This window comes from Zonotrichia leucophrys, chromosome 1A, assembly GCF_028769735.1.
Source record: "Zonotrichia leucophrys gambelii isolate GWCS_2022_RI chromosome 1A, RI_Zleu_2.0, whole genome shotgun sequence".
Taxonomy (NCBI): Eukaryota; Metazoa; Chordata; class Aves; order Passeriformes; family Passerellidae; genus Zonotrichia; species Zonotrichia leucophrys.
In genome coordinates this window covers 37,088,757-37,112,992 of record NC_088170.1, presented here as the reverse complement: position 1 = coordinate 37,112,992, position 24,236 = coordinate 37,088,757, and the positions used below count along the sequence as shown (strand labels likewise).

The 24,236-nt window shown below is 45.6% G+C and overlaps 3 protein-coding genes across 3 annotated transcripts; 2 read left to right on the top strand and 1 right to left on the bottom strand.

Moving 5' to 3' along the window:
- Positions 1-396: 396 nt before the first annotated feature.
- LOC135457395 (uncharacterized) lies at positions 397-8,060 on the bottom strand. Its single transcript, XM_064731937.1, has 7 exons — positions 7,667-8,060; positions 6,273-6,374; positions 5,348-5,437; positions 4,681-4,861; positions 3,977-4,060; positions 3,339-3,416; positions 397-1,715 (listed from the first exon to the last, which is right to left on the bottom strand). Exons 1-7 carry the CDS (start codon positions 7,930-7,932, stop codon positions 1,464-1,466), a joined length of 1,053 nt encoding a protein of 350 aa, XP_064588007.1. The 5' UTR covers positions 7,933-8,060; the 3' UTR covers positions 397-1,463.
- A 117-nt stretch (positions 8,061-8,177) lies between these two features.
- LOC135457388 (heat shock 70 kDa protein 12A-like) lies at positions 8,178-14,341 on the top strand. The gene is made up of 4 exons (XM_064731924.1): positions 8,178-8,579; positions 9,761-9,985; positions 10,344-10,512; positions 11,413-14,341. Exons 1-4 carry the CDS (start codon positions 8,298-8,300, stop codon positions 12,471-12,473), a joined length of 1,737 nt encoding a protein of 578 aa, XP_064587994.1. The 5' UTR covers positions 8,178-8,297; the 3' UTR covers positions 12,474-14,341.
- Positions 14,342-16,905: 2,564 nt separating this feature from the next.
- LOC135457380 (cytoglobin-1-like) lies at positions 16,906-20,440 on the top strand. Its single transcript, XM_064731911.1, has 3 exons — positions 16,906-17,000; positions 18,903-19,134; positions 20,312-20,440. Exons 1-3 carry the CDS (start codon positions 16,906-16,908, stop codon positions 20,438-20,440), a joined length of 456 nt encoding a protein of 151 aa, XP_064587981.1.
- Positions 20,441-24,236: the final 3,796 nt, after the last annotated feature.

The following is a 24,236-nucleotide window of genomic DNA, read 5'->3' as shown; positions in this document are numbered from 1 at the left end:
TCTGCAACATTTTAAAAAGCATGAAGAACCAACTATGGTAGTTCTTTCTTTTTGTGAAAGTTGTAGGAAATATGGTACGTAAGTAATTTTACTTCACCTGTTCTATTCCATAATAGATATTTCCAGTAAGGGAGCACACCTGTATCCCAGCTCATGTTGTCAGTGACCTGCAATATGCTTGGGAAATACTAAATCCCTGAGAGAAGCAGAGCAATTTGCTTGCAGAGAGCTGCACAGAAATTTGCCTTTCTTTCTGGGGGCCCATTGAGAAAATCCCAGGGAGTTTGTGCAACCAAGGAAACTGACGGATTAGAAAGAAAAACTGGAGAAAAGGACTTGGCAGGTGTTCAGTCTTGACTGGGTATTGGGTCTTCAAAGAGATAGGAGTAGTTTTTGGTTGTTGTAAAGTTGTTTATTGTATGAATACATCAGCTCTGAAGGTGAAGAGTTTACAGTATTAAAGTTTGTGCTAAAAGCTTTCTGGTATGGAGTCTTGATGTTTTCAGTAGAAGCAGTAGAAGAAGTAGTAGTTAGTAGAAGCAATTAGCACCTTTTTTATCCCAATATAGGGGAAATTTATTCAGAAATAATCTAATCAGCTAAAAACACGATTCTAAAACATTCTTTCTACACCTATCCAAGCTTAATTCTAATGTGTGAAAATAGTGTTAGTCTTTACACAAAATCTACACATACAGTTCTATCTGTTCACACAAACAGTTCTGTCTGTTCTATTTAATAATGTAAGCAATGTTCTGCTATGGTTTTGTTATGTCTGGTGCTAAGTTAGTTTTGTGAAAGGTACCACTACTGAACTTTAAACTAGGCTTTAGGGTTTTTTAGTAGCTAATACAGTTTCTTAAGGCACTTAAGATATATTTCTCCTTACTTAAAATTAAAACTTACACTCCTACTTCATGTCTGTGTGGTTTAATATATTTTAGTTTCTCTAAAGGTTCCAATTCAATTCCTATATTCCTTTCTCTCTCTGAGGGACTCAGGCTTCTATTCCATGCATTCTAACAGCAGGCACACAGCAGAATTTAAAGTCTTTTTTATTTGGTAATTCTCAAGTTGCTCACAGAATACTGTGTCACACCAAATCACATAAACATGCATTTGCCTCATTGCATCTCCATTATGCCATGGAATACAACTTCTGGATTTCTTTGGTCCAGAGCTGTGGCACATGTGTAGCTGAAGGACTTTGGGAGAGGTATATTGTAAAGATGTGAGGAAGCAGGGGAATGCTAACAGACAGGTGGCCTTTGTGAGGAGACAATTGGGATAGCTTCAATTTTTAATACAGGTTTGTTAATGATGATTTATCCTAGGTGTCCCAAGTGGGGGATGTCTAACTTACTAGCTCTGAAAAGTAGGCAATTCATGGAGGAAAGAAAAGCAGAGTACCACATAACAGCTGTTTCATCTTCTTATGGCTAAGTAAGTAATTAGCCTGACTCTCAAGTCATTTTCCTTTGGTCCCAGACTACACCTTTCACAATAACTTTTTCCCCATGTTTCATTATGGGCCACAGAAGTGATGGATTTACCCAGTGCACTACATCTTTCTTGTCCACATGCTCTAGATGCCGGCTCTTTATCCTCCATTCAGCTTTAACTGGTGGATCCTGAAGAAGCAGCAAACAATAAATTTGGCAGCACTGCAGCAGGAACTGTGTTTGATTTTCAGTTCTTATGTGAATGGCAGCTTCCTGAAAATCAAATAAGAACAGTTTTCAAAGCTTTGTAATATTATGCTGATGTATTGTTACATTGCCTCCCCGCCCTCATTCTGTGCAGCTGCTCCACAGGAACTAAGCACTCAAGAACTTCACTGGTCAAAGCTGCTGGTGCTGTTTGAGTGGGATATGGAGGAGTCCCAGGGCAACTTTAAAAGTTCTTTTATTTACCAGGTCCTGACTTCTGGATTGTGCCAGTGTATTGGAATATGAATCCCAATATTACCAGTTAGATTGTGCCTGGGCCAGTCTGACCCTCGCTGCCAGGCCAAAGGCGGCATCTGTGGTGCATCACCCCAGAGACACCTTTAGCTTGCCGGTGGTTGCAGCTGGGCTCTAAACAAGTCCAGGCTTGTTAGGAACTTCATTTACCTCAGGAGGAAAGCTTCAAGCGATGGGGAGGAGAAAAAGGAGAGGATTCTGCTGGAGGGTTTAATATCCAGACGTTTAGTCCATGGTTACAGAGGTCTGAATCTTAGGAACAGCTCCAACAGAATGCCGGCTGCATGGCCTTATTCACCTTTTAAGCTCAGGGGGAGGGGAGGGGACAGGTGAGCCACCAACCAGGTGGGAGGGGCGGGGTCTCAAGGGACGAGGGACACCTAGACAGGCCAATGACCTCTGGGCCTGAGGGGCATCCTCTGAATTTGACCAACCACACGACGCCTTTGTTGGAATGTTAAGCCTGATTGACAGGACTCACTCGGCAAGGGACAAGGGGGGAGGGGAAGAGGGTATTGGTACACCTGGGGAAGGGACCTGAAAGTTTGAAACACACCGCAACACCAGTGTCCAGCCCCTGCCTCTGTTTCCTCATAGAGAGATCTGCAAGGAGTTTGGTAAGACCAAGCTCTTGGAAAACCCCAGCAAGCTGCAAAAGGAGGAAGCTCCTCTTTGGAAGTTTCAGATATCTGTGATATATATGTCATATCTTCCACCAAAAAACGCCCACTAGAGACTTGTCCCTGTGGATAGCAGGTGTCAGGGCTCTGTGCACATCCACAGCCTCTGCACACTTTCCTCGGCCTTCCCAGGGGTTTGGCTGCTTGTGTTCAAGGTCAGCTCAGATTTAGCACGACCATATGACCTTGTATTCAACTGCTGCAATAACAGCCAAGCTGGCAGAAAGGGTGGTGTGAGAAGGAGTTATGAGAAGCCCCATCTTCACCCACAGACTGGCCAGCAGTTGACCCAGGAGCTGAGTGGTGGCTGGGTGCTTGACTGAGCTGTGGTTTGGGATGCCTCTGCCCAGTCTGGCTGGTCCTGACCCAGAAACCAACTTCACAGCTCGGTCTTGACCTGGCTGAGCTTGCCCAGTGGTCACTGGTTTGTGGCTGACCCTGATCACCACCACAGCCCTTTGCTCCTTGCTTGGGTCCAGTAGGGCTGTGCCTTTGTTGGTAGGGGCACGACCCTGCCTGTCCTGCAGTACTTCTCTTAGTTACATGTACTTGAGAATATTTTGGGAGTATATGAGCTGGAATGACCTGGCCTCAAGTGGAAAACAACCTCATGCAGAAGGGAGACCTCTCATGTTTTAAATAACAAGCTGTACATTGAACCATTGCCCGGTTCCTGGGCTGTGTCTTTACTCACTTGAATAATCTGGTCATAAACCACTGAGTTTTGGTGATAGTGTTGCCTGAGCAGCTTCATTAGGTCTTGCATCATCACCTACAGAACAATCATAGCACAAAGCAGGCTGTTACCATGCAGTAAGGCAAACACTGGAGATTTTTTTTTCTCGTATTGGATCAATCACTAATGGGGAAGTCACTCATTTCAGGCTTTGGAGGAAGGTCTCATAAAAGCAGCACAGGGCTGGAAAATGCTTTCTGCACCCATATATGTGTTTAATCCAGCTGGCCAATTCAGATATGCAGTGTATGGCTGTGTGTCATGGGACACAGAATAATTTAATTTTGGAAGGCCCCCAGAAGGATCCTCAAGTCCAGCTCCCTGCTTCTCCATGGAATAGCTAAACTCTTAGAGAGAAAGACCTGTTTTTTATCCAGTGCTGCTCTCATACCTAGGATTGCTAGAGCTTGGCCCCAGACCTCTCAGCTCAGAAGTTATCCCCAGTGTCACTGCTGACATATTTTGAGTAGTGTTCTTAGCAGATACAAAGTTCTAAATGAAATGGCAGGTGCCAATGGCCCTTTTACAGGCCATAAAAGGTGCTTTTACAGGCCTTTTACAGAAACATAAAATACCTTGGTCAAAAGTATTTTTACCTTATTCGAAGGTGGAATGTAAAGAACTTTAAGTATGTCCTCTTTTCTCTGTTGTGTATCTTTTTCACAGGCATCAAACACCTTCTGCAGTGCAGAAACAACAACTGATTACAGCATCAATCACATTGAAACCACAGGTGTAGTGTGCAAAGCTGAGAAAACATCTGCATTAAATTGTAGGGCTGCTAATTGATTGAAACATGTCTTCAATAACAACAACAAACTGTTTCATCAAGCTGCTTGCATGTTGGAGCCCATTCTTCAGCATCTGTGGGGCCTTATCATCACAGTCAATGCTAATAATGGCCTCCTCTCAGGCTTGTCCTTTAAGGTAATACCACTTTGGTGTTTTCCTTTAGATCTCTCCAGCATCACAGCAGTGAGTCAGACATCAAAATGAGGTCTCCCAGCTATCAGTTCAAGCACTAACATAAGGAAACTGGATTTTTTCCCACGTGTGCTTAACACCTGTGAGAGATGGGACTAGTATTTGAGCGTGCCCTTCTGAAAGGCAGGAGGAAGAAGGTCACTGTCACTTTGATCTCTACAGCATTCCATAGGCCCTGCTGGGCTGGAAAATCAGAGACCCAAAGTTAGGCCCAAACCCTGTCTGGTACAGAAATACAAATGCTCAAGGGCTGCTATATGGCTACACCATAATTGATGTGATAAGGGTCAGATGGAGAAAATGGACTTGAGCAAACCCTGATGGCCTCACTGCCTTCTTCATAGGTCCAGCGGTGGGGCATGGAGCACCTGACTTTCTCCCATTCCTGCAGCCGGAGCATCTCGTATCTCTCCAGCACAGCAGACAAACGTGAGGGGTCATTGATGTCCTCAGAGTCCTGGTGCATGGCCATCACTTTAGCCAACAGCTTTTGGTTTCTAGGTCAAGGAGGATATTAAAAAACATATCTAAGTCACGATGAAATAATGAGCAAATGTAAATATTGTACTTATGAAACTGTTTAATGTTTTCTACAATGCACTTCTCATTTATATTACATAGCGGGCAAGCAGCTTTTTTGTGGAAAATAGTGCTTTCTCAGCTCAGTTTTGCATGATCATTGTAGGACCTGATCAGAGTGGCATCTTGACTATGTCATTGTAGACTGGTTTCTTTTACTCTTTATTTAACTGGTTACCCCAACTGTCTTCTTCCCTTTGCAGAATGTCTTCCCTTTGCAGAACAACCCAAGCCATGTCCCAGAGTCAGTTACAAAGAGATGCTGGCAGGTTGAAAGTCTGGACAGAAGGTGTCTGGGATATCTGGTCAGAAATAGAGTCCCCAAGGACTGGAGGAAGCAAGAAGCATGTGGCTTTTCAGTGTAGAAACGCACACTATGTCTGAAATATGAATAAATGCCTTACCTTCCCTCTAGCTTTTCGTTCTTCCTTTTCAGCATCTTAATTTCTTCATTCTTCTCATGAAGTATTTGAATTACCTTTTCAGGAAGTACTCTGAAACAGATTTTTGAAATCTCTTTATATGTACTTGGACGCTGGCACAACAGTGGATATACCCCTGTTGAATAATCTGAGTTCTAGGAAAAAAGCTCTGAGGTGGGAAAGTGCAAGAGCATCCAGGAAAACTCCAGGGGAGCTGAACACCTCCCCTAAAAGCTCCCACCCAGAATTTATGCTCAAATCAGGTGGGAAGCTGTTTACATCAGACGAAATAGAGGTGTGGTTGTGAGGATCATACTGATATTCCCCTCTTACACTGATTATTAATGTAAAGAATCACAATATTTATTGTGACTATTCAGAAGGTGACGTAGAGTATCAACAGTGTCAGACAAATTTCTGTTCTCATTGTCCATCCACCCATAAGGGAATGAAAGAAACAATAAACCACATTGCAATCAGTGGGAAAGTATGGAATCAAGTCTTAAAAAATGCACAACTAAACTTCTCCCCTCCAATTTCTGATCAGCCCATAGGGAAAAGAAATTTAGAGGCCAAAACTTGTCAAGGCTGTTCTTTGCCAGGTGCATGGTATGTGACTCTGTGAGTCAATACCAACAGTTCAAATGAAATACCAAAGTGTAAGATTTGCACATTACATGGTGCAAATCCAACAGCTTCTGTAAATTGGCTCTGGGTTCCCAGTATAGCCTGGGCAAAATTTGTTTTGCAGAGCCCTCCCTGTGTCTGGCTCATTTTCTGTCCCCCCCGCCCTAGTGTGCACCAGCTACAGTTCATTGTCAGAGGCCACACTAAACAGTGTCATTTTTGGTCACTGGACTCTCACATTATGTTATTCTTCAATTCTTTCATGATTTCAGATATTTACTTTATATTCTTGTCCATCTCTTTCATAATTTCAAACACTTCCTTCGTGTTAGAAGTCTGGTCTCCATAGGCTGGTGGCTGCTGTGAGGTGTCAGATATATGTCTGAGGAAAAGAAGAAAAGGGAATTCTTATAATGAAGTGGGGTAAGAACACATCCTCAACAAAAGTACTTTATAATTGCCAGTCCTTGTGAGCAGAGGCTTCATGGCTACATCCATGCCAGCAAAAGGATCAGAGACAGGACAAAGGGCACACAGGTGCAGATGTGGCACAAGTGAGTCAGCACTCTCCCAGATAATGCCTGATACAGCCCAGAGGACTCCACAGGCTGTCTATCTTAGCCAAGCCTAAACGAATGTAACTTTTTCTACTTTCAGACTTTGCAGCTGCAGCTAGCTCTAAGTTTTCTGTTCTTCCTGTTTCTAAGGCCTGCTTTTAAGGCTTTCTAGAAATCTTACTTTAACTGTTTCCCACACCAAGGTATGCCAAAACCAAAAGGGTTTGACTAATCAATAGGTCTGGATAAAGTGGGCAAGATACAAGGACAGCTCCTGAAAAACAAACTCAACCCAGATCTGCAGAGAGTGGAGGAACAGCAAATGCAGGTGCTTGTTCTGCTAAAACCAACTTTGCAATGTATGGGGTTTTTTTTAACAGAGGAGTACAAAGCTCTGTGTTCTCAAGGTAATATTTTTATTTATACAACTGCTGTGTCCTGTTTCCTCATGAGGATCCCAATTATCAACTATTATTAGAGAAACAGTCCCAGATTAAGGTGGTCCTGCAGCCTGGATCCAGGTAGAACAGAGAGCAAGCTCATCCCCACAACCAGATGCCAGAGCAAGCCTTAGCATGAGGCTTTACCTTTGGTTTATGCCAAAAAACCTGCTGCCCCTCTCAGCATTACTCCTTCCCGCTGAAGCACATTTTGGTTTTGTTTACTTGGATTTGTTCCTTTCCAGTTAAATCACTTAACTTTCAGTCTTTCACTGAAGACACAAGCTTTTTCTTTAAGCTAAACAATCCAGTAAAAAATTTACATTTTAGTCCACCTTTCCCTGCAAAATTGATGAGCTCAGAATCAGAGCCATGGAATCCCAGATCTTGTCACACTCTTTATACTGATATTTCTAGTTTCTCTTCCTCTTGCACCAATTTAAGATCTGCCTCCCACTGTCGAGTTGAACTTCAGCATAATTTGGGGACAGTAACCATCTCTGTGATGGTTAGAAAAGTTAGGAAGTAGAAAACAGAGCTCTTACTGAATATTTCACTGTGAGAAAATGTTTGCAATTCAGCAACCCTCATGCAACCCTCCAAGAAACTTTGTAGAAATGCTCAGACGTAGGAAGATTAAATAAGATTATCCAGAGATACCCCCTTGTGTAACCTACCTGCTGCCTTCTGCAGTTGTCTTTCTGGGATCAGTATCCTCACACTGTCTTTCCAATACCTCTCTTCCTCTGTTGCCAGAAACTTTGTGTGGATGCCATGATTCTGTTCCTCTGGAGCCAGAAATGTTGGATGTACACCACACTTCTCTGCTGGAGCCAGAATCACTGGGTGTACACGACACATCTTCTTTGCTGGAGCCAGAAATATCAGGTGTATCCAGCACTTCTGCTGTTCTGTAACCAAAACAAATGGCTTTAGACAACATTTTTCTTTTGCTGGAGCCAGAAACCTTTCATCTGTTCATGCAGAAGCAAAAAGTGTTTGTTAAAATGTGTGCAGCACTGAGGATTGTTGATGCTGCTGGGAGTGCAGAAAGCTTCTGATAAGACAGCTCCCTAAAAAAGGCACTTTGCCGCTATAAAAAGCCCTGCTTTTTTTTTTCTTTTCTTCCTTGTTTACAGGAAAACGTACAATTTACAGGATGTCTAGAGTCACGTCTATCTCCAGCCAATAAAATCAGGGGAGATTGCCCTTCTCTCTGCAATATCAGACCTCTCAGTTTCATTTCAGTGCAGTCCCTGTTCATGCCTCTGTGCTCCCAGAGCTGCACACCTCTGCGCTGCAGCGGCCATGGCCAGCCAGCCAATGTTTGTTGTTGCCATAGATTTTGGCACATCCTACAGCGGGTACTGCTTTTCTCTTGCTTCAGGTACAGACCAAATCCGCCAGGTTTATTGGGGAGCAGAGCATGGGTTAAAGACCCCAAAGACGCCTACGAGCATCTTGTTCAACCAGAAGCAGGAGTTCAAATATTTTGGTTATGATGCTGTGATGAAGTACAAGAGCCTGCCCTCCAGCCAAGCTGACAGCTGGTACTTCTTCCAGAACTTCAAGATGCAGCTGTACAACAAGGTAGGTGGAAGAGCTACTGCTGATGGGGGTTGGGGCTATTCATTTGTTTGAGGGGTGGGGGTTAGAGAATCCATGAAGTAGACTGAGAAAGTCTGGTTGATGAGAATGAATGCAAGTCAGAGAGTATTTTGATGAACAAAAGAAGAAGTTTGTTTGGTTTTTTTTTGTCAGAAGCTTCCCAGGCCCTTCCTTCATGATGTTTTTTGTCTAAAGACAATAAAACGTGACTGCATACATGGGTGAAGGCAAATACCTGTTCCTAATAAAAAGCTGCCCTGTTCCCAAGCTTGACAGAGAAACTGGTCTCCCTCTGGGGACTCCCTACCTTAGTCCTCAACAAGAAACATGGATCAAGTGAAATTTCCAGTAATTCAAAGGAGATGGGCAGTTTTGGGATTGCCTAAAATCTCATCCCATGTTATACAGCTCCCCCTAGCTTGTCTCTCCCTCCCTTGAAATGTTATGCTGAAGCTAATGTAAGGATGTCCAGCTGTCCTTGAAGCCTGCAGTGGCTTTATCAAATTTCTCTCTGAAGGCTCTGTGTTGGTTTAGAATAGTTCACAGCTTTATCTGTGTTTGCTTGTTCAGCCAAACACCAGACTGCCCTAGGGCTCCTGGGTCCCACAGGGCCTCTCAAGCATAGAATAAGCCAGAGCACAAGGCCAGTCCCAGCAAAAGCCTCAGGTCCTCTCTTTGGTGGATGGGAGGCCTCTTTGAAGATTTTCCTCCCCAGGACAGCTGGGAATGATGTGGTCTGTCACAAGGTTGGTTCTCATTCCCTTTCAGCAGGGGCTGGAGGGAGGTTTTAGTTCAGAACTATTTCTCTGCATCTGAGGAGCAAATGGTGAAGAAAAATTTCATTACAGAATTACTCCCTGCTGGCTCTTCAGGATATCCTATAGATATAGGATCCACAGTGTCTTTACAAAATTTGGCCTAGGAGAAACAGCTGAATTATCAACCACATTGACATTTTGCCTTCTGAATCACAGGTGTGGTGGGTAAGCAGTTGGGTAGCTGACCTGTGCCACTTGGACTCAGCCACAGTAGTGAAGCCAGTGCCGGGAGTTTGGTTTGGAGACAGGGGTGTCTGGGTGCCTTATGCAGTGCAGTGTTGGTGTGAAGGGGACAGGTCTCATACCGACACTGCACCATATGACCCTGGGCCTTTTTTTTGGTAGAATATCACAGCTGGCATGAAGCTGAAAGCCACCAATGGAAAGTTCCTTCCTGCCTTGACAGTCTTTTCCGAAAGCCTGCGCTTCCTGAAGGAACATGCTTTGAACACCATCAAGGAGGCCTCTTCCCAAACTGTCTACGACCAGGAGGAGTTCACCTGGGTCATTACTGTCCCAGCCATATGGAGCGCTGCTGCCAAGCAGTTCATGAGACTGGCAGCAAAAGAGGTAAAAGCAGGAGTTATCCCATTTCCTCAAATTACCTTTGGAGCTTCCTTTGCCCAATTGAACCATAGGAGCTCCTCAATATGTAAGCAAGCTGTATTTCAAATCTTAGCCCATTGGGCAGAGAAATCTTCCACATTGAGCGTGGTGAGGGAGAGGATGTACCCAAATGGCAGTACAACAGCTCTGCCCTCTCTCCCCACCACCAGGTAGAAGTGAGCCCCACAGAGATCAGCAGTGCAAGAGCCACCACCCTTGCATGAGCTGCTAGGGTGAGAACAAACTCCCTTGCAGGTGATGTTCATGCAGCAGTAATCTCACCCCCTTTCCTTGACCTGACTCCTCTCTTTTGTGATTTTAGGCAGGAATTATCTCTGATATGCTCTCTAGGAACCTGATCATTGCCTTGGAGCCAGAAGCTGCATCGCTGTGGTGCAAGAAGCTTCCACATGAAGGGTTTATGGCAGACAGCAGTGACAAGAAGTTTGAAGACTCCCCTGGGATCCAGTATATTGTCGTTGACTGTGGAGGTAAAATTTTCCCTGTTCAACAGGTACCATCTTTGCTGGGTGTGATGCATGACTATTTCACAATAGGTGAAGGTCCCAGAGCTTGGACTCCACTGCTGTGCTTGTCATAGAGTTTTAATGTTATTTCTCACCTAATGAGATCCTGTGAGCAGGCAGAAGAATAGGAGGGAAGAACAGGGTTGTGTCTCACACTGAAGAGCACTGGCAGTGCTCTTCAGGCCAGACAGTCAAACACGAGGCCCTGCCCTCACAGCAGATCTGCCAGCACGGTGTCCCAGCATCAGCCACCAGCTCCTGTGTAGCCTGAGCTCACCGCCTCCTCTCCAGAAGCAACTGTAGTTAGTGCCCAGTCAAGTGACCAAAGAGAAGAGCTAGCAGGCACTGGAGAGTAAATCATTAAGAATATTTGATGAAGCACTTTGCAGTAATTTCTCTAGATTCCTGAGGTTTTTTGGTGTGATGTGAATTTTCTGCCAAGAGCAGTGTGGTGCTTGTGAACAAATACCGAAGAGGCATCAAGAGGACCACAAGTTCCTGAGAGTCTTCTCACCACTGCTCAGGAGTCAACCACCTATGTGAGGAGGCCAGGCTCGCTTTGTGATCAGACAGGAGATTGGCTTGTTCCGTGAGCAAGCTGGAACATTCAGCTCTTATCAGAAATAACTGTAGGAGCCTCGTGAGACCAGGCTTTTAAACAATTAAGTGCAGAAATTTAAGAAATCTAGAGCAGCACTGGCAATAACAGAAGGGGGAGGATGAGAAAAGAAAGCAGGAGAAAAGCACATCTGTGAGTTGGGAATTCAGAAGATAAGACTGAATTCCGTGGAAACTCGTGCACTTTAAAGCAAACAGCACAATTAATTTGAGTCTCTGTCTCTGTGTGTGTGTTTGCACTTGTAGGTGGCACCATAGACATCACAGTACATGAGATCCAAGAAAACCATTCCCTAAAGGAGCTACATAAGGCAAGTGGAGGTGGATGGGGAGGCAACAGAGTGGATGAAAACTTCACCAATTTCCTCAAGGAAATATTCAATGATGGTGTATGGGATGAATATGTGGAGAAGTACCCTACTGAATTACAAAATATGATGTACAACTTCAGCTTACAGAAATGCTCTGCTAGCAGGGAGGCAGTCTACATACGCTGCTACTACAACCTGACCAGAGTGGCAGAGTCCAAGAAGGACATCTCCCAGTTCTTTAAAAATGCAACAGGAGCTGTGTGGTGTGATGGGACAATCATGATTACATATGAGAAAATGAAGAGCTTGTTTGACTACAGTATCAACAATATAATTTCTGCTTTGGGGGAAATTCTTTGCAGACCTGAGATGGACAAAGTCCAGTACATTTTACTTGTGGGAGGCTTTGCATTCAGCATTATCCTGCGAGATGCAGTGAGGCAGGCCTTTAGCAGCAAGTGTCGTATCCTTTGTCCCATGGAGGCCCAGGCAGCCATTGCAAAAGGGGCTGTTTTATTTGGAGTTAATCCACACATCATTACCTCAAGAATCAGCTGTAGGACATATGGCTTAAGAGTAGGTGAGAAATTTGATGATGCTATCCATGATGCCCGTAAACGGAAGGTCTCGAAAACTGGTGACTTTATTTATTGCACAGATCTCTTCTATAAACTGGTGGAAATTGGGGAGTCAGTGAACATAGACAAAGCTGCATGCTATGATTTCTCTCCAATGGAACCAGATCAAACAGGGGTAACCTTCGCTTTCTATTGTACAAAAAAACAGAATGCTCAGTATGTGGATGAGGAAGGGATGGAACTGCTTGGCTCCTGTGTAGTGCCATCACCAGCCACATGGCTGGGGTTAAAGCGCAGGCTGAAAATTGAGATTCAGTTTGGGCTCACTGAATTTAAAGCCACATGTACTGATGTTACTTCCCAAGAAAGTCGGACAGTTATAATAGATTTTTTATCTTATAATTACTCATCATATTGAACAGATCTTAGATGCCTTTTCCAACCATTATGATTCTGACAATTCTATGACTTTTACCGTAGAGGAGACAATTGGACCAGTAAGTTCATCATTCAACTTTCTTTTTACGCAGGAAAACTACTAGTCTGATTCTCTGGTTCCTTCCATTCCATTCCTTCCATTCCTCACATTCCTCCTTCCATTCCTTACCCTTTCAGTCCAACACTTTATTTTCTCTTGTATCTGACAGCAGGTTTTCCTGCTGGTTTATCTCATGCCCTTTTAGCTTGTGTCTCTGAACACAATAGTCCATACCATCAATACAGTCATCTGTGACCTTCCTGTGTTTGATGGAAAGCCTTTGGACTGGTGTCTAACTTCCACATAAAGCAGCCCATAGCTGTTTATTTTAGCCTGATGTCTTCTTGCAGCTACATCTTCTCTTTCTCTGACATCAGAGTCCAGGTTTAATTCTGCTGGGGGTGATATTTAGTGGATTTCTGTTTTCTTCAGCATATGATTTATATAAACTCTATGTAATTAAAGCTCCAGTGTCCCAGACAGAGGAGTTGAGTGAACCAGTCTAGGGGCTTGTGTCCAAAACCTGTGGGAGTCCTGTTTCCATTAAATGATTGGGTGGTTCAATCTCATCAGTTGAGCAGATATAAATGCCAGTTGTAACATTACAGATATGAATAGTGCATATGCTGCTGCCTGATGGCTCTGTGCAGCCCTGGTACTCTGAATCTCTGATTTGAGCATGATATTTTCTATATCCGTAAAAGCTGATCTCTTTCCTCCTGCCTGCAGCACCTGTGCACAAGTTGAGCACTGCAAAGGCTTCATGAGCCTAAATTTGTCCACAAAAAGGATGCAGTCCTGGAGTGTGCTGTGTCTGGCTGAGGTGCAGTGAACTTTCTTCATAGCAACCCTGATGCTGGTGTGTGGTTTGGGTCCAGAATGATGCTGATAGCACACTGATGGTTTGGGGTGGGCTGGTGTTGCAGTGTGATGCCATTTCCTGTTTTAGCTATCCCAGCCGTTTCCCAGGTGTGGCAATACCTTCTCCCTTCCCCTCCCACTTCCCCCCTTGCTAAGTGCTGTCAGTCAGTCTTAACATTCCAGCAAGGGCATCGTCTGGTTGGTGCAGTTCAAAAGATGCCCCTCAGCCCTGGGGTCATTGGCCTGTCTAGGTGTCATTGTCCCCTGAGTCTTCCTCCCCCCTCCCACCTGGTTGGTCGCTCACCTACCCCTTCCCCTCCCCCTTTCCCCAGGCTTAAAAGGACACTGGGACCATGCGGTCGGGATTCTGCTGCAGCTGTTACAAGATTCAGATGTCTATGACCCTGGAATAAAACTCTGGATTAAACCCTGCAGCAGAATCCATCTCCTTTTCCTCTTCACCTCGCCTAAAGCCCTTCCACCAGTGGTAACATTGAGTCCTTGCAAGCCTGGACTTGTTCCAAGTGCCTAGCTGCAATGTCCAGCCAGCCAAAGGTGTCTCTGAGGTGAAATACCACAGCTGCTGCCTTTGGTCCAGCAGCAAGGGTCAGACGAGCCCAGGGATGTTCCATCTGGTAATACTGGGATCTTATTCCAATAGGCTGGGGTTTGTGGAGTTGGCTTTCTTCCCCTTTACCAAGGATGTAAAGTTTCTCTGCTGAACACCAGCCTCCACCAGTACCAATTCTTGGTTTGCTGGATACAGTGCAAGGAAACTCAGCCCTGTCATCCTTATTAGTTGAATGATCACGTTAGAGTCACTGCTGGCCATGTACTGAATGGTGTTAATCGTGAGAGCAGCACTCAGAGGACTAACCTACATATATGCTACGCCGTATGATATATAAAAGTGAAATGATTTTGAAATTTTAAATGTTAAATTTAAAATGTTTATGTGTGCAATAAAAATATTCACAACAGACACCTGTGTGCATTTCTACCAGGTCAGGTGGTACCACTCAGAACACTTCATAAGGGCTATTCTGCGGGCTAGGTCCCAAGAAGCAGAGTAATCCTGCTTTTTGTTACTCTTTGCATTTGGTATTTTCACCAGTGGAAAGCCCAACACGGCTCCACCCGAGCTCACCAAGGCCCTGGAATGGGAAGAGAAGAACGGTCTGGGACAGTGGCAGTGGGGAAAGCCTTTCCCACCCATGTGCTAGGTGGGCTTTGGGATTCAGACATTGACACCAACAGTTGTGACTGCAGCTCCTAGTTTGGCTTGTGTTGATAACCTCAGACACTGAGCATGAGCAGATGCAGGTGTTTGTCCTTTCTGTGAAAGCAGCACTGTGTCAGGGTCTTGGGCTAAGCATCCCTGAAACCTGGCAATGTGGGGGGCTCCACCCTCAGCCTGACACCACCATGGGAGTTGGGAAGAGTTACAGCTGCTGAGCCCCTGGCAGCCATCCTCTGAAACAGGGTGTGTCTGCTGAGCTGGGGATCAACCCCACTGAACAACAAATAGGGTGTTTATGCTAAAAATCACAGATGCCCAAGTTTCAAGGATAAGAAAAGACACTGAGGTTTGCAGTGCCCGTAACCAGGACATCAGTGAGCTCTAGAGGTGTGATGGCTGCTGGATCCTAAATAGCTGGGTGACTAGATGGTGCCACCCATTTCTGTGGCTGGGTCTTGCCAGCTGCTTTCTGCCTAAAGCACGTGATTTCTTGGAAACTGAGAGAAAGCAACCCCTCCTCTGCAGTACTGACACCACTTCCTGTCAGCGAAGTCAGAGGCACATCCTCTTTTCCCCCTGCTGGGGACAGAGAGAGGAACAGCTTTGTCACAGCCCAAACACCATGGCTGTGATTTCTGCTCCAGATTTCCCAGCGCCATCTGGCTTACCCTGCTTGCTTGATGTCAGAGGAAGTTAAAGATTCACAAAAAGTTGTCAGTAACTATAAGTTAGCCTTGAAACCATGACAGTGGGGTGCTGGAGCAATGGAACCATGAAGAGACCCTAGGAACAGAATGCTTTAATGGACTTTAAAGATCCAGTTCCAACCCCCCTGCCATGGGCAGGGACACCTTCCACTAGACCAAGTAGCTCAAAGTCCCCTCTAGCCTAGTCTGGAACTCTTCCAGGGATGGGGCACCCACAGAAGCTTTGCAGCTTTCTACCAGACTGCTCTTTGTTTGCTGTGTGGTAAAAAGGGAGAGAGAGGCAAGAGGGGACAGATTTCAGTGAGGTCATTTGAGGCCTCCCGCAGCAGCAGTGGGACACAACCATCACCAAGACCAGTCCGTCTCTATGAGTTTGCATCCAGCACTTTCCTTCTGCCCTGGGGTATCAGGCTGGTTTTTCTTGACATGCTGCATATTTTCCCTTCACACCTGTTCCTTCCCTCCTCTAAACCATCCCAAACAATATGAGGTTTTGTCTCCCCTCAGCATCCAGCAGCAGTTTCTCAAGCCCCTTAGCCCTTATTTTGCGTGCGTGCCCTGGAGTTAACCAGAACATTCCTGCCAGAGGTTAAGCCCAGGCATTGCATGGATAATCCGTGAAAACTTTTTGCCTCCAATTCCAAGTGACCATGACTGTAACAAGTGCAGAGATGCTGTCTGCAGCTCCACTCTGGCCCTTCTTCCACCCCTTCTCTGTCTCCCAGGCAGTCAGAGCTCAGAGACAGGACAGAGATCCCAGCTTCCAGCCAAGAGGGTTAGGAAAGTGAAATGGCTCTGCTCTTGGCCTGGCTGTGCCGCACCCTTTACCTGCAGTGCTAAAAGGAAGTGGCTTTGCAGGGCACTATGGCCATGGATGCTGTGCCACGCTGCCATCACCATCCCTGCAACGCTGACATTTTGGGCTGGTGAAGCCTCCCACCCTCATGGGACCAAGGCTGGGAGCAGCTGTGGGGTGAGCCCCTGTAAAACCAGAGAGCTGTGGGGAAAGCAGAGACCGTGGCATGAAGGCAGGGCTGGAGAGAGTTGCTGGACTAGAAACAGGATCTTTGACTGAAAGACCAAAGAGTGCCAGGGAGAGGGGATGGCAGGGCACCAGAGTGCCCTCAGCACAGCAGCACTCTTGGGAGAAAACCAGGAAAATTAGTGCTCAGGCAAGGATCACCTTCAGGAAAAGGAGCCAAGCACTGGCTTTGGCAGGGGAGAGAGGGGAAGAGAATTTATCTTTTTTTCCTCTACTGAAAACTGCCTTTTTTCCCTTCTCAGACAGTGAGACCTTTGCTTTGGCACCTGACCTATGACTACAGGGCTAGTCCTCTTCCTCATGTGGTCAGTTTCTTTCCTGATTAAAAGTGATTAGGTAGCTCTAAAACCTGCAGAAATGTTATTGAGGGTAACAGAGACAAAGAGACCCTTCAAGATCTCTTAATTCCCCAGGGCAGTATTTAGAGAGCCCTGAGGAGAGAACTGGAGCAGAAGGACCCTGCAGGACCTCCCTGTCCTTCTCCTTCCTGCTGCACCCTCTGTTGCCAACATCTCCTCCACCATGTCACTTTCTGAAGCAGAGGTGCAAAGTGCTCGTGGTGCCTGGGAGAAGATATATGTGGATGCTGAGGACAACGGGACAGCTGTGCTGGTCAGGTAAGGAAAGAGCCCATCCAACTGCTGCCCTGGAGGAGTGAAGGTGGAACAGCAAGGATGGAGTTACTGCCTAGGAGCATGTCATGATGTTTTTCATGCAGCCCTTGCTGGGAAGAGGAGCAATCCACAGGAAAAATAAAAAGAAAGGGGTAAGGGGATGGGAAGAGAAGAAGAGACAAGAGCAACATCTTCACCCATGTAAGGTAAAGAAAATGTGGTATGAAAGAGAATGGAAACAAAACATGGGCGTTATTCCCCTCTTCCTCTTTACCTCTAAACTCTTTTAATGCTTTTTAAAAGCTCTGTATTACACTTCTGATTCTCCTTCAGCCTCAGTCCATCTGCTCCACTGTATTATAATCTTTCTGTGGACTTTCCTCTCTTAATTTCCATCCTGTTTCCCTCTCTTCTGTTGACATTTCACATAGTCCATTCTCATCTGGGACTTACATCACTTCCATAAGCATGGATCAGTTCAAATACTATTTCTAGTTATCAGACATTTACTCCTCCCTCCAGCTTCCTTGTATGTCACACCTTGTGCCTGGATTCCCCTCACAAAGCTTTACATGCTGCTCTTTCCATCCGCAGGTGGCACAATCTGAGGAAGTTAGGGTCACAAATGCAGCCATAAAATGTTAGTAGCATCCAGTAGCTTGCCTCCCTGGGCTAATTTACCCTAGAAGGTTTTGCTTTAGTGTCCTACAGCCCCAGGCCTGCCTATAGAGAAGGTCAGGGCTTCCCAGGACAAGAGAGACGTGGCCATAATGGAAGGAGTCCAACAAAGGGCAAGGAAGATGATAAGGGGACTGTAGTATCTCTCCAATAAAGAAAGGCAGAGAAAGCTATGACTGCTCAGCCTGGAGAAGAGAGAACTCAGCGGAATCTTGCCAATGTGTACATAAAACCCTGAAGGGAGAGTGCAATGAAGGCAGAGCCAGGCTCTTCTCAGTGGAGCCACGAGACAGGACCAGAGTCAATGGGCCCAAACTGAAACACAGGATGTTCCCTTCAGTTCCCTTCAACATCAGGAAACTTTTTTTTTTTTTTTTTTTTTTTTTACTTCTGAGTGCAACTGAGCACTGGCACAAATTGCCCAAAGAAGTTGTTGAGTCTCCGTACATGGAGATACTCAAAAGCCATCTGACCATGGTCCTGGGCAACTGGTTTGACCAGTGGTATTGACCCAGATGACCTCCAGAGGTTCCTTCAAGCCCAACCATTTTGTGACTCTTTTTTGTCAAGTGCAATGTGGAATTTGCTATGGATATTTCAGGTGGATAACCAGTTTACCCAAAGGAGTAAACTGCTTTTTAAAAAGAGTTTGACCAAGATGACTGTAATTGATCAAAGGTAATTTCAAACACACTGAATAGCATTACTTTTGAATAAATGGAATGAGCAGTACCCCATACTCAAACAACAATCAATCACAGGCAGTAAGAATGTTTTGCAGTGAACTCTAGGAAGGGATTAATTAACAAAACCAATAGTAGGGTTTCTCTATGAAAACATCCACCAGTATCACAGTAGTCATATCTGTTGTCCAGAACATCTTTGGGAATATTAAACTGTCACAGTCACCCCATGTGAACGTGCTGCCACTTCTTTGTGAAAGTAACACACAGAAGATATTATCTTTAGAAGAAGTGGAATAAGTTCATTATAGGTTTTAAGGTGGAATGAGCAAAGGAAATGCCCTGGAGAGGCAAGGGAGAAAGGACTGGCTGCTATGTGCCTGTGGGTTATGCACAGGTGCAAAAGGCAAAGGAAAAACAAGTCTGTTCTAATAAAGAGAAGGGGAAAGGAGACATAAATGTGGAAGGCAAGGCCTGGAATGTGTGGCTATATCTGCATTAATACCTTGGTTCACAAGTCAGGATATCTCTCATTCCTCAACAGGATGTTTACTGAGCACCCAGACACCAAGTCCTACTTCACACATTTCAAAGGCATGGACTCTGCTGAAGAGATGAAACAGTCAGATCAAGTCAGGGGCCATGGCAAGAAGGTTTTCAGTGCCATCAACGACATGGTGCAACACCTGGACAACTCTGAGGCTTTTCTTGGGATAGTGACCCCACTTGGCAAGAAACATGCCACCCAGCTGAAGATTGACCCCAAAAACTTTAGGGTGAGTGAGCAGCCCTCTTCCCAAAGGGTGTAATTGTGAGGAGGGCATGTTTTCCCCTTTGAGGGGTAGAACTGAGGAACATAGGCTTTGTCTGTAGGAATACATATATATGCCTCAGAGAATGGAGGTGGTGGAAGGTGAGGAGGTTGGTGGTGGAAGATGGCAGGAGTGAGAGATCTGGCATTGGTGGGGAAGATGGCTGGAGAGCAGATGTGGTGCAGGCAGGTGATGTGGTGGGAGCTGCACAGCTGCCCATGAGTTGTAGAGGGTTTTCTCAGAGCAATATGATTCCTACACCTGCCATTTAATAACAAGATACAGAAAAGCACTTCTAACACTGAGCTTCAGTCCCTGATGTATTTTTTATCTTGTAACAGGAGCTGAGCTTTTGCAGGACAACTAAACCAGCTGTTATTGAGCAACAATGACAATAGCATTGTCATAATTAAACAAACTCAAATAATAAATACAGGATCAACTTACTTGCCCAGATCCACCTAAGGTCACTAGCAGAGTGCATTTATAACTATTTTGTCTGCCTTACACAGCAAAAAGAGGCACCTTCTGGCAAAGATTATTTCCAAATGGAGGTGATTTCAAAAGCAGTGGGCCCAATTTTCAATGAGTGGGAAAATAACTGATGATTTCTGGCTGAAAATACTTTTTCAGGGTAAAAATGCACACAAAACAATAAATGTTGTAGAGGAAAGGAGTTGGCATTTCAAAATATACCACCTCCCTCACTGCAAGAACTCTGCTACAGTGGGCTGGATAGCTAGCGAGCAGGAAAGGTCAGGGAAAAACTTAGCCCCCAAGCCATGTATATATTCCACAGGTGTCCAACAAAGGGCTCATCATGGCCTCTAAATATGTGGGACAGTCCCCTGCCTGGAGAAGGATTGCAGTGGATGGATGAAGCACAGCTCAGTCCTATACAGCCATCCTAAAGTGATAGGTGCAGTCAACATTAACTGGGGTAGTTAAAAACACCAGCAGCAGTTTTTTTGTGAATTCTGTAATGCAGCTTATTTTCCATGCCCTATTACAAGCTCTGCAGGTCATGTGCTCTGAATTGTTCTTCTACCCCTTTCTGCCCTCCAAGAATCCCAGCTAAAGCTATGTAAGTTCTTAGGGAGAAAAGTTCACCATGGTTGTTTCTTCCCTTCTCCTTGTTTAGATTATCTGTGACATTATCTTACAACTGATGGAGGAGAAATTTGGCGGAGACTGCAAAGCTTCCTTTGAGAAGGTGACCAATGAAATCTGTACCCACCTGAACAATATCTACAAAGAGGAGGGTTGGTGAGGCTGTGCACCCTCCAGGCTCTTCAAACAACTTACCAGCACTGATTTGCTGCTTTTGGGCCCCCAGCCACAGCTGGAAAAATTCAAATTTAAAAATAAAAAAGCAAGAAAAAAGGCTTATACAATATAGAATATCAATGTCAGTAATTTCCTTAGCAAACTGAGTTCCTACAGCTAAACAAAACCTACAGATACATCAAAGTCAACCAACAAATCCTGATTTGCTTTGCAGTTGGTTTCAGGTGGGTTCCTCTGGCCACTGTCCCTGAAGACTGCATTTTAAGATGGTGACTTTAAGCTTTCTAGTCCTAAAAGAAAGACTTGCTCCTGCCAGCAGCACCAGCAGCTCTTTGGCTCACCTACCGCCTCTCTATCCTCATGAATGACAGGACATTTTGGAGCATCTCCACAATCTTTGTAGAGGTCATTATTTAAGAGGCCTGAGTTTTGTTTTGTGTTTGAACTTAAACAAGGGGGAAGTGGTGTATGGGAATGACCAGCATCTGGGGGAGACATGAGGAAAGTCCCATCTTGCAGGAGCCAGGAGATTCACCCAACCTTGGTTTCTCAGAGCAGCTTTCAGCACAAGGGATGACAACACTGAGTGTGGTCACCACTGGACCCCTCTGGGCAGGGATGAACATCTCCAGGGTGTGGATTTCACTGTGTTACTCCCAGGAAATTACTTGGGTTGAGTTCCCCCATGAAGCAAGAGTAGAGCTCACTGGCTCTTGTGCACTGAGAATGCACGCAGCTGAGGGAGACTGCTGCCTTGCTGTGTGGGCAGCTCAGCCTGGCACAGGACTCGGTTCTGTCCACTCACACAGCCTGAGCCTTCCTTCAGTGTTAACTGGGTCCTGAACCGTTTAATTGCTTTTCCTGGTATTCCTTAGACTTGGAAATAATCAGCTAATAACTGCAAATCACCACATGCTGGTTTGCTTCAGTGTAATGCAATAAACACAGAGAAAGCAGATGTGCCCTCTCATTTGCTTTGCAGAAAATGTGATGTGCAGCAGTGGCAGCTGGTTTCAGTGCACATTTCCTGGTGGTACTGGGGGATTTCCAAAACCACCTCAAGCTCCCACCCAGGCACTCATTACACTTGTGGCAGTCAGGCTTCTCATGAGTTCCACTTAACCATGATGCAAGTTTTGTAACCAAGCAAAAATGCAGATGTTTCCTTCATTTAACATGTAGCTTTCATCACCCACTGCATTTGGCAAAGGATGCTACATCCCAAAGTCCAGAAGAGGAACTCTAGCCAGAGGGGAAGATGGGACAGGCTGCTTTATTTGCTTCAGTTTTCTGTTCAGCTCAAGGAGAAAGGGAAGCATATCTCACAGAACTGGCAAAAACTGTAAAGCAAGAACAATATGTGTAAAAAACTATTTATAGTCTCAAATCCCTCTGAAGGAGTACAAGTAGTTAAAGCTCAGAAAAGAGGTGGTGGCAGTTCTTTACTCCCATTGCTCTGCTGCAAACCAGTTTGGAAGATTTGAAGGCAGACGTTAGAAAAGTTAGAGCGGTTCCAATGCAAAGTCCCCACCCACTTACCAGCTTCCAGAGATGGAGACAGAGGCTCCAGCGGGGCTGAAGGTGCCTGAGGGCCAGTGCTGTAAAAGTGTCTTCTTTGCAGCCCCTCTGAGCCAGCACCTGGAACGATTTCTAACCCTTGTGCACTTAAATGAGCATCAATACTTTACCATCAATACTTTACCACAGTCAGCACTTGTCAGATGGTTTCAACCTGGGAAAGGGCTGTACAGCCACAGCAGCTCCTGCTGCTCTCAGGCCCTTTGTGACCTTGCTGGTGTCCAGCCCTACTTTGCTGCTAGTTAATCCTGCTTTTCTGATGGAAAAGCAGAACTCTGATTGCCTGCAGCACTCTGGCAGCACCACTGAGCCTAGGGAAAGGGATTTGGGACTGCAGTTTGCCCAGCAATAGGAACTGAAAAGCCAGAGCCAGGAGAGTTAAGGTCGTGAGAGAACTTTCTGATTGCCTGCTGACTCCATTACATGCCCACAGAGGGGAAAGCAGGGAAAACCAGGGCTAGAAGCAACCATTTCTTGCTCTTTCCTTGTATTTCCAGCTGCTGATGCAACATTTGTTTGCCAGGGGAAAGGGACCGGCGTTAGTGTTCAGGGGCCTGTGGTCCGGCCTGGCTGGTTGCTGAAATTCGGCATTGTGCAGGCTGCCTCCCAGACCCAAGCAGGCACCAGTGCCAACTGGGGCTGGTTTGGCAGTGCCAAGTGGCTCCTGCAATCTGCCATCAGGAACCTGGCCCGGTGAGTTTTGTTTGCCAACCAAAAAGGGCCGGCGTTGGTGTTCGGGGGCCTGTGGCCCGGAGTGGCCCATCAGATCCCGAAATTCCATGTTGCGCAGGATGCTGCTTCACAGTTTTGCAAACTGCAGGGAAAGACAGATTTCAGGTCTTACTGAAAAGAATTAATAATCACATGAGCAGTAACAGGGCATGAATTTATTAATCAAGTGGAAAAAAGTGATCATAGCATAAAACTAAAGAGAAAGCCCTTTCATGCAGGAATGGACAGAGAGTGCATTAACGTTTTTTATGCGCCCCTACATCAGAAGAAACTAATCTCTACTGCCTTGGAATAAAGGAAAGTGATACTGAGGAAGATGGCATGTGAAATGTGGGACAGAGAACAGTAAACAGGAGGGGTTATCAGGTGGTGCACGCCCCTACAGAACACTCTGTATGCTGCCAATGCCTCTGAACCGTGGCTCATTCTGCATTTAGACTTAGTTTAATGCTGACTACAACATCCAACTTCTGTGCCCGTACAGCATAACCTATCTGCTTGGATGTAGCCACCTAAGCCCTCGGCTGCCTTGCACTGGCCCCAGGGGTCAAGTCTTGATACCATTCTCTCTTCTGCTACATAGATAATCCCTGCTTGAAGGCTATTTAACATTTGCTCAGTCATCACTTTGCACTGGCTTAGAGAGCCGGTTTACCTATTTTCTCCCATTCCCCCTGGGGATGGGTGGTGCAAGATACGCTAGACAGGGAGAGGGGCTCCAGGGCAGGGCTATCTATCATTGAAGCAATGGGATGGGAACTCCCAGATTCAACAGCTGATGGAAGGCATGGGGACAGAGGCTCTGGCAGCTCCACGGGCAAGTCTTATGTTGGGTAATGGGATCCAGTGGCACTAGGCCAAGCTTTGGCTTGGAAATGTCACCATTTTACTGCGTGGTTCCTCCTGTTGCAGTGGGAAAAGCAACACACAGGCTGTGGTGGCATGGAGCCAGACTGCCCAGGGAGGTGGCTGAGTTGCCATCCATGGGGGTACTCAGAAGGCAGGAAGATGTGGCACTTGGGGACATGGTTTAGTGGTGGGCTGGGCAGTGCTGGGTTAATGGGTGGATCCGATGTTCTTGATGGGCTTTTTCAAAGTAACCAATTCTACCATTCCATGTTCAGGCTCATTTCTGGCAATGTGCCATTCTCCAGCTCCTTAGCATCTTAACCTTTTTGTTTTGTACTCCCCTGACTAATCCAGACTGATTATGAGATATGGGAATGATGCTTGCAGGTTCATTGCAGTTCAAACACTTTAAATCGGTTATTTACTTTTTCTGCTCATTTTGTACATCTTCAGTTTGAGAATAACTGCTATAGAGCTACAACTGCATTAGCAAAATTTCCAAGATCTCAAAAGCTGATGCTCATCTACAGCACCCCTAGGTTCCCTCAAGAGCTCCATTTCACAATCTATTTAACCATGAAGACTAAGGTCAGTCCATACCACACTTTAGCTGTCCAGCA

Excerpts from the sequence above, each read along its gene's own strand:
- LOC135457395 (XM_064731937.1), bottom strand. The coding sequence starts at position 7,932 with ATGTTGTCTAAAGCCATTTGTTTTGGTTACAGAACAGCAGAAGTGCTG. Across the intron at positions 4,862-5,347 it reads AACGAAAAGCTAGAGGGAAG|AAACCAAAAGCTGTTGGCTA; the intron begins GTAAGGCATTTA and ends TCCTTGACCTAG. Across the intron at positions 4,061-4,680 it reads AAGGCAGTGAGGCCATCAGG|AAGGTGTTTGATGCCTGTGA; the intron begins GTTTGCTCAAGT and ends TCTGCACTGCAG.
- LOC135457380 (XM_064731911.1), top strand. The coding sequence starts at position 16,906 with ATGTCACTTTCTGAAGCAGAGGTGCAAAGTGCTCGTGGTGCCTGGGAG. Across the intron at positions 17,001-18,902 it reads GGGACAGCTGTGCTGGTCAG|GATGTTTACTGAGCACCCAG; the intron begins GTAAGGAAAGAG and ends ATTCCTCAACAG. Across the intron at positions 19,135-20,311 it reads TTGACCCCAAAAACTTTAGG|ATTATCTGTGACATTATCTT; the intron begins GTGAGTGAGCAG and ends CTCCTTGTTTAG.
- LOC135457388 (XM_064731924.1), top strand. The coding sequence starts at position 8,298 with ATGGCCAGCCAGCCAATGTTTGTTGTTGCCATAGATTTTGGCACATCC. Across the intron at positions 9,986-10,343 it reads TGAGACTGGCAGCAAAAGAG|GCAGGAATTATCTCTGATAT; the intron begins GTAAAAGCAGGA and ends TTGTGATTTTAG. Across the intron at positions 10,513-11,412 it reads TATTGTCGTTGACTGTGGAG|GTGGCACCATAGACATCACA; the intron begins GTAAAATTTTCC and ends TTGCACTTGTAG.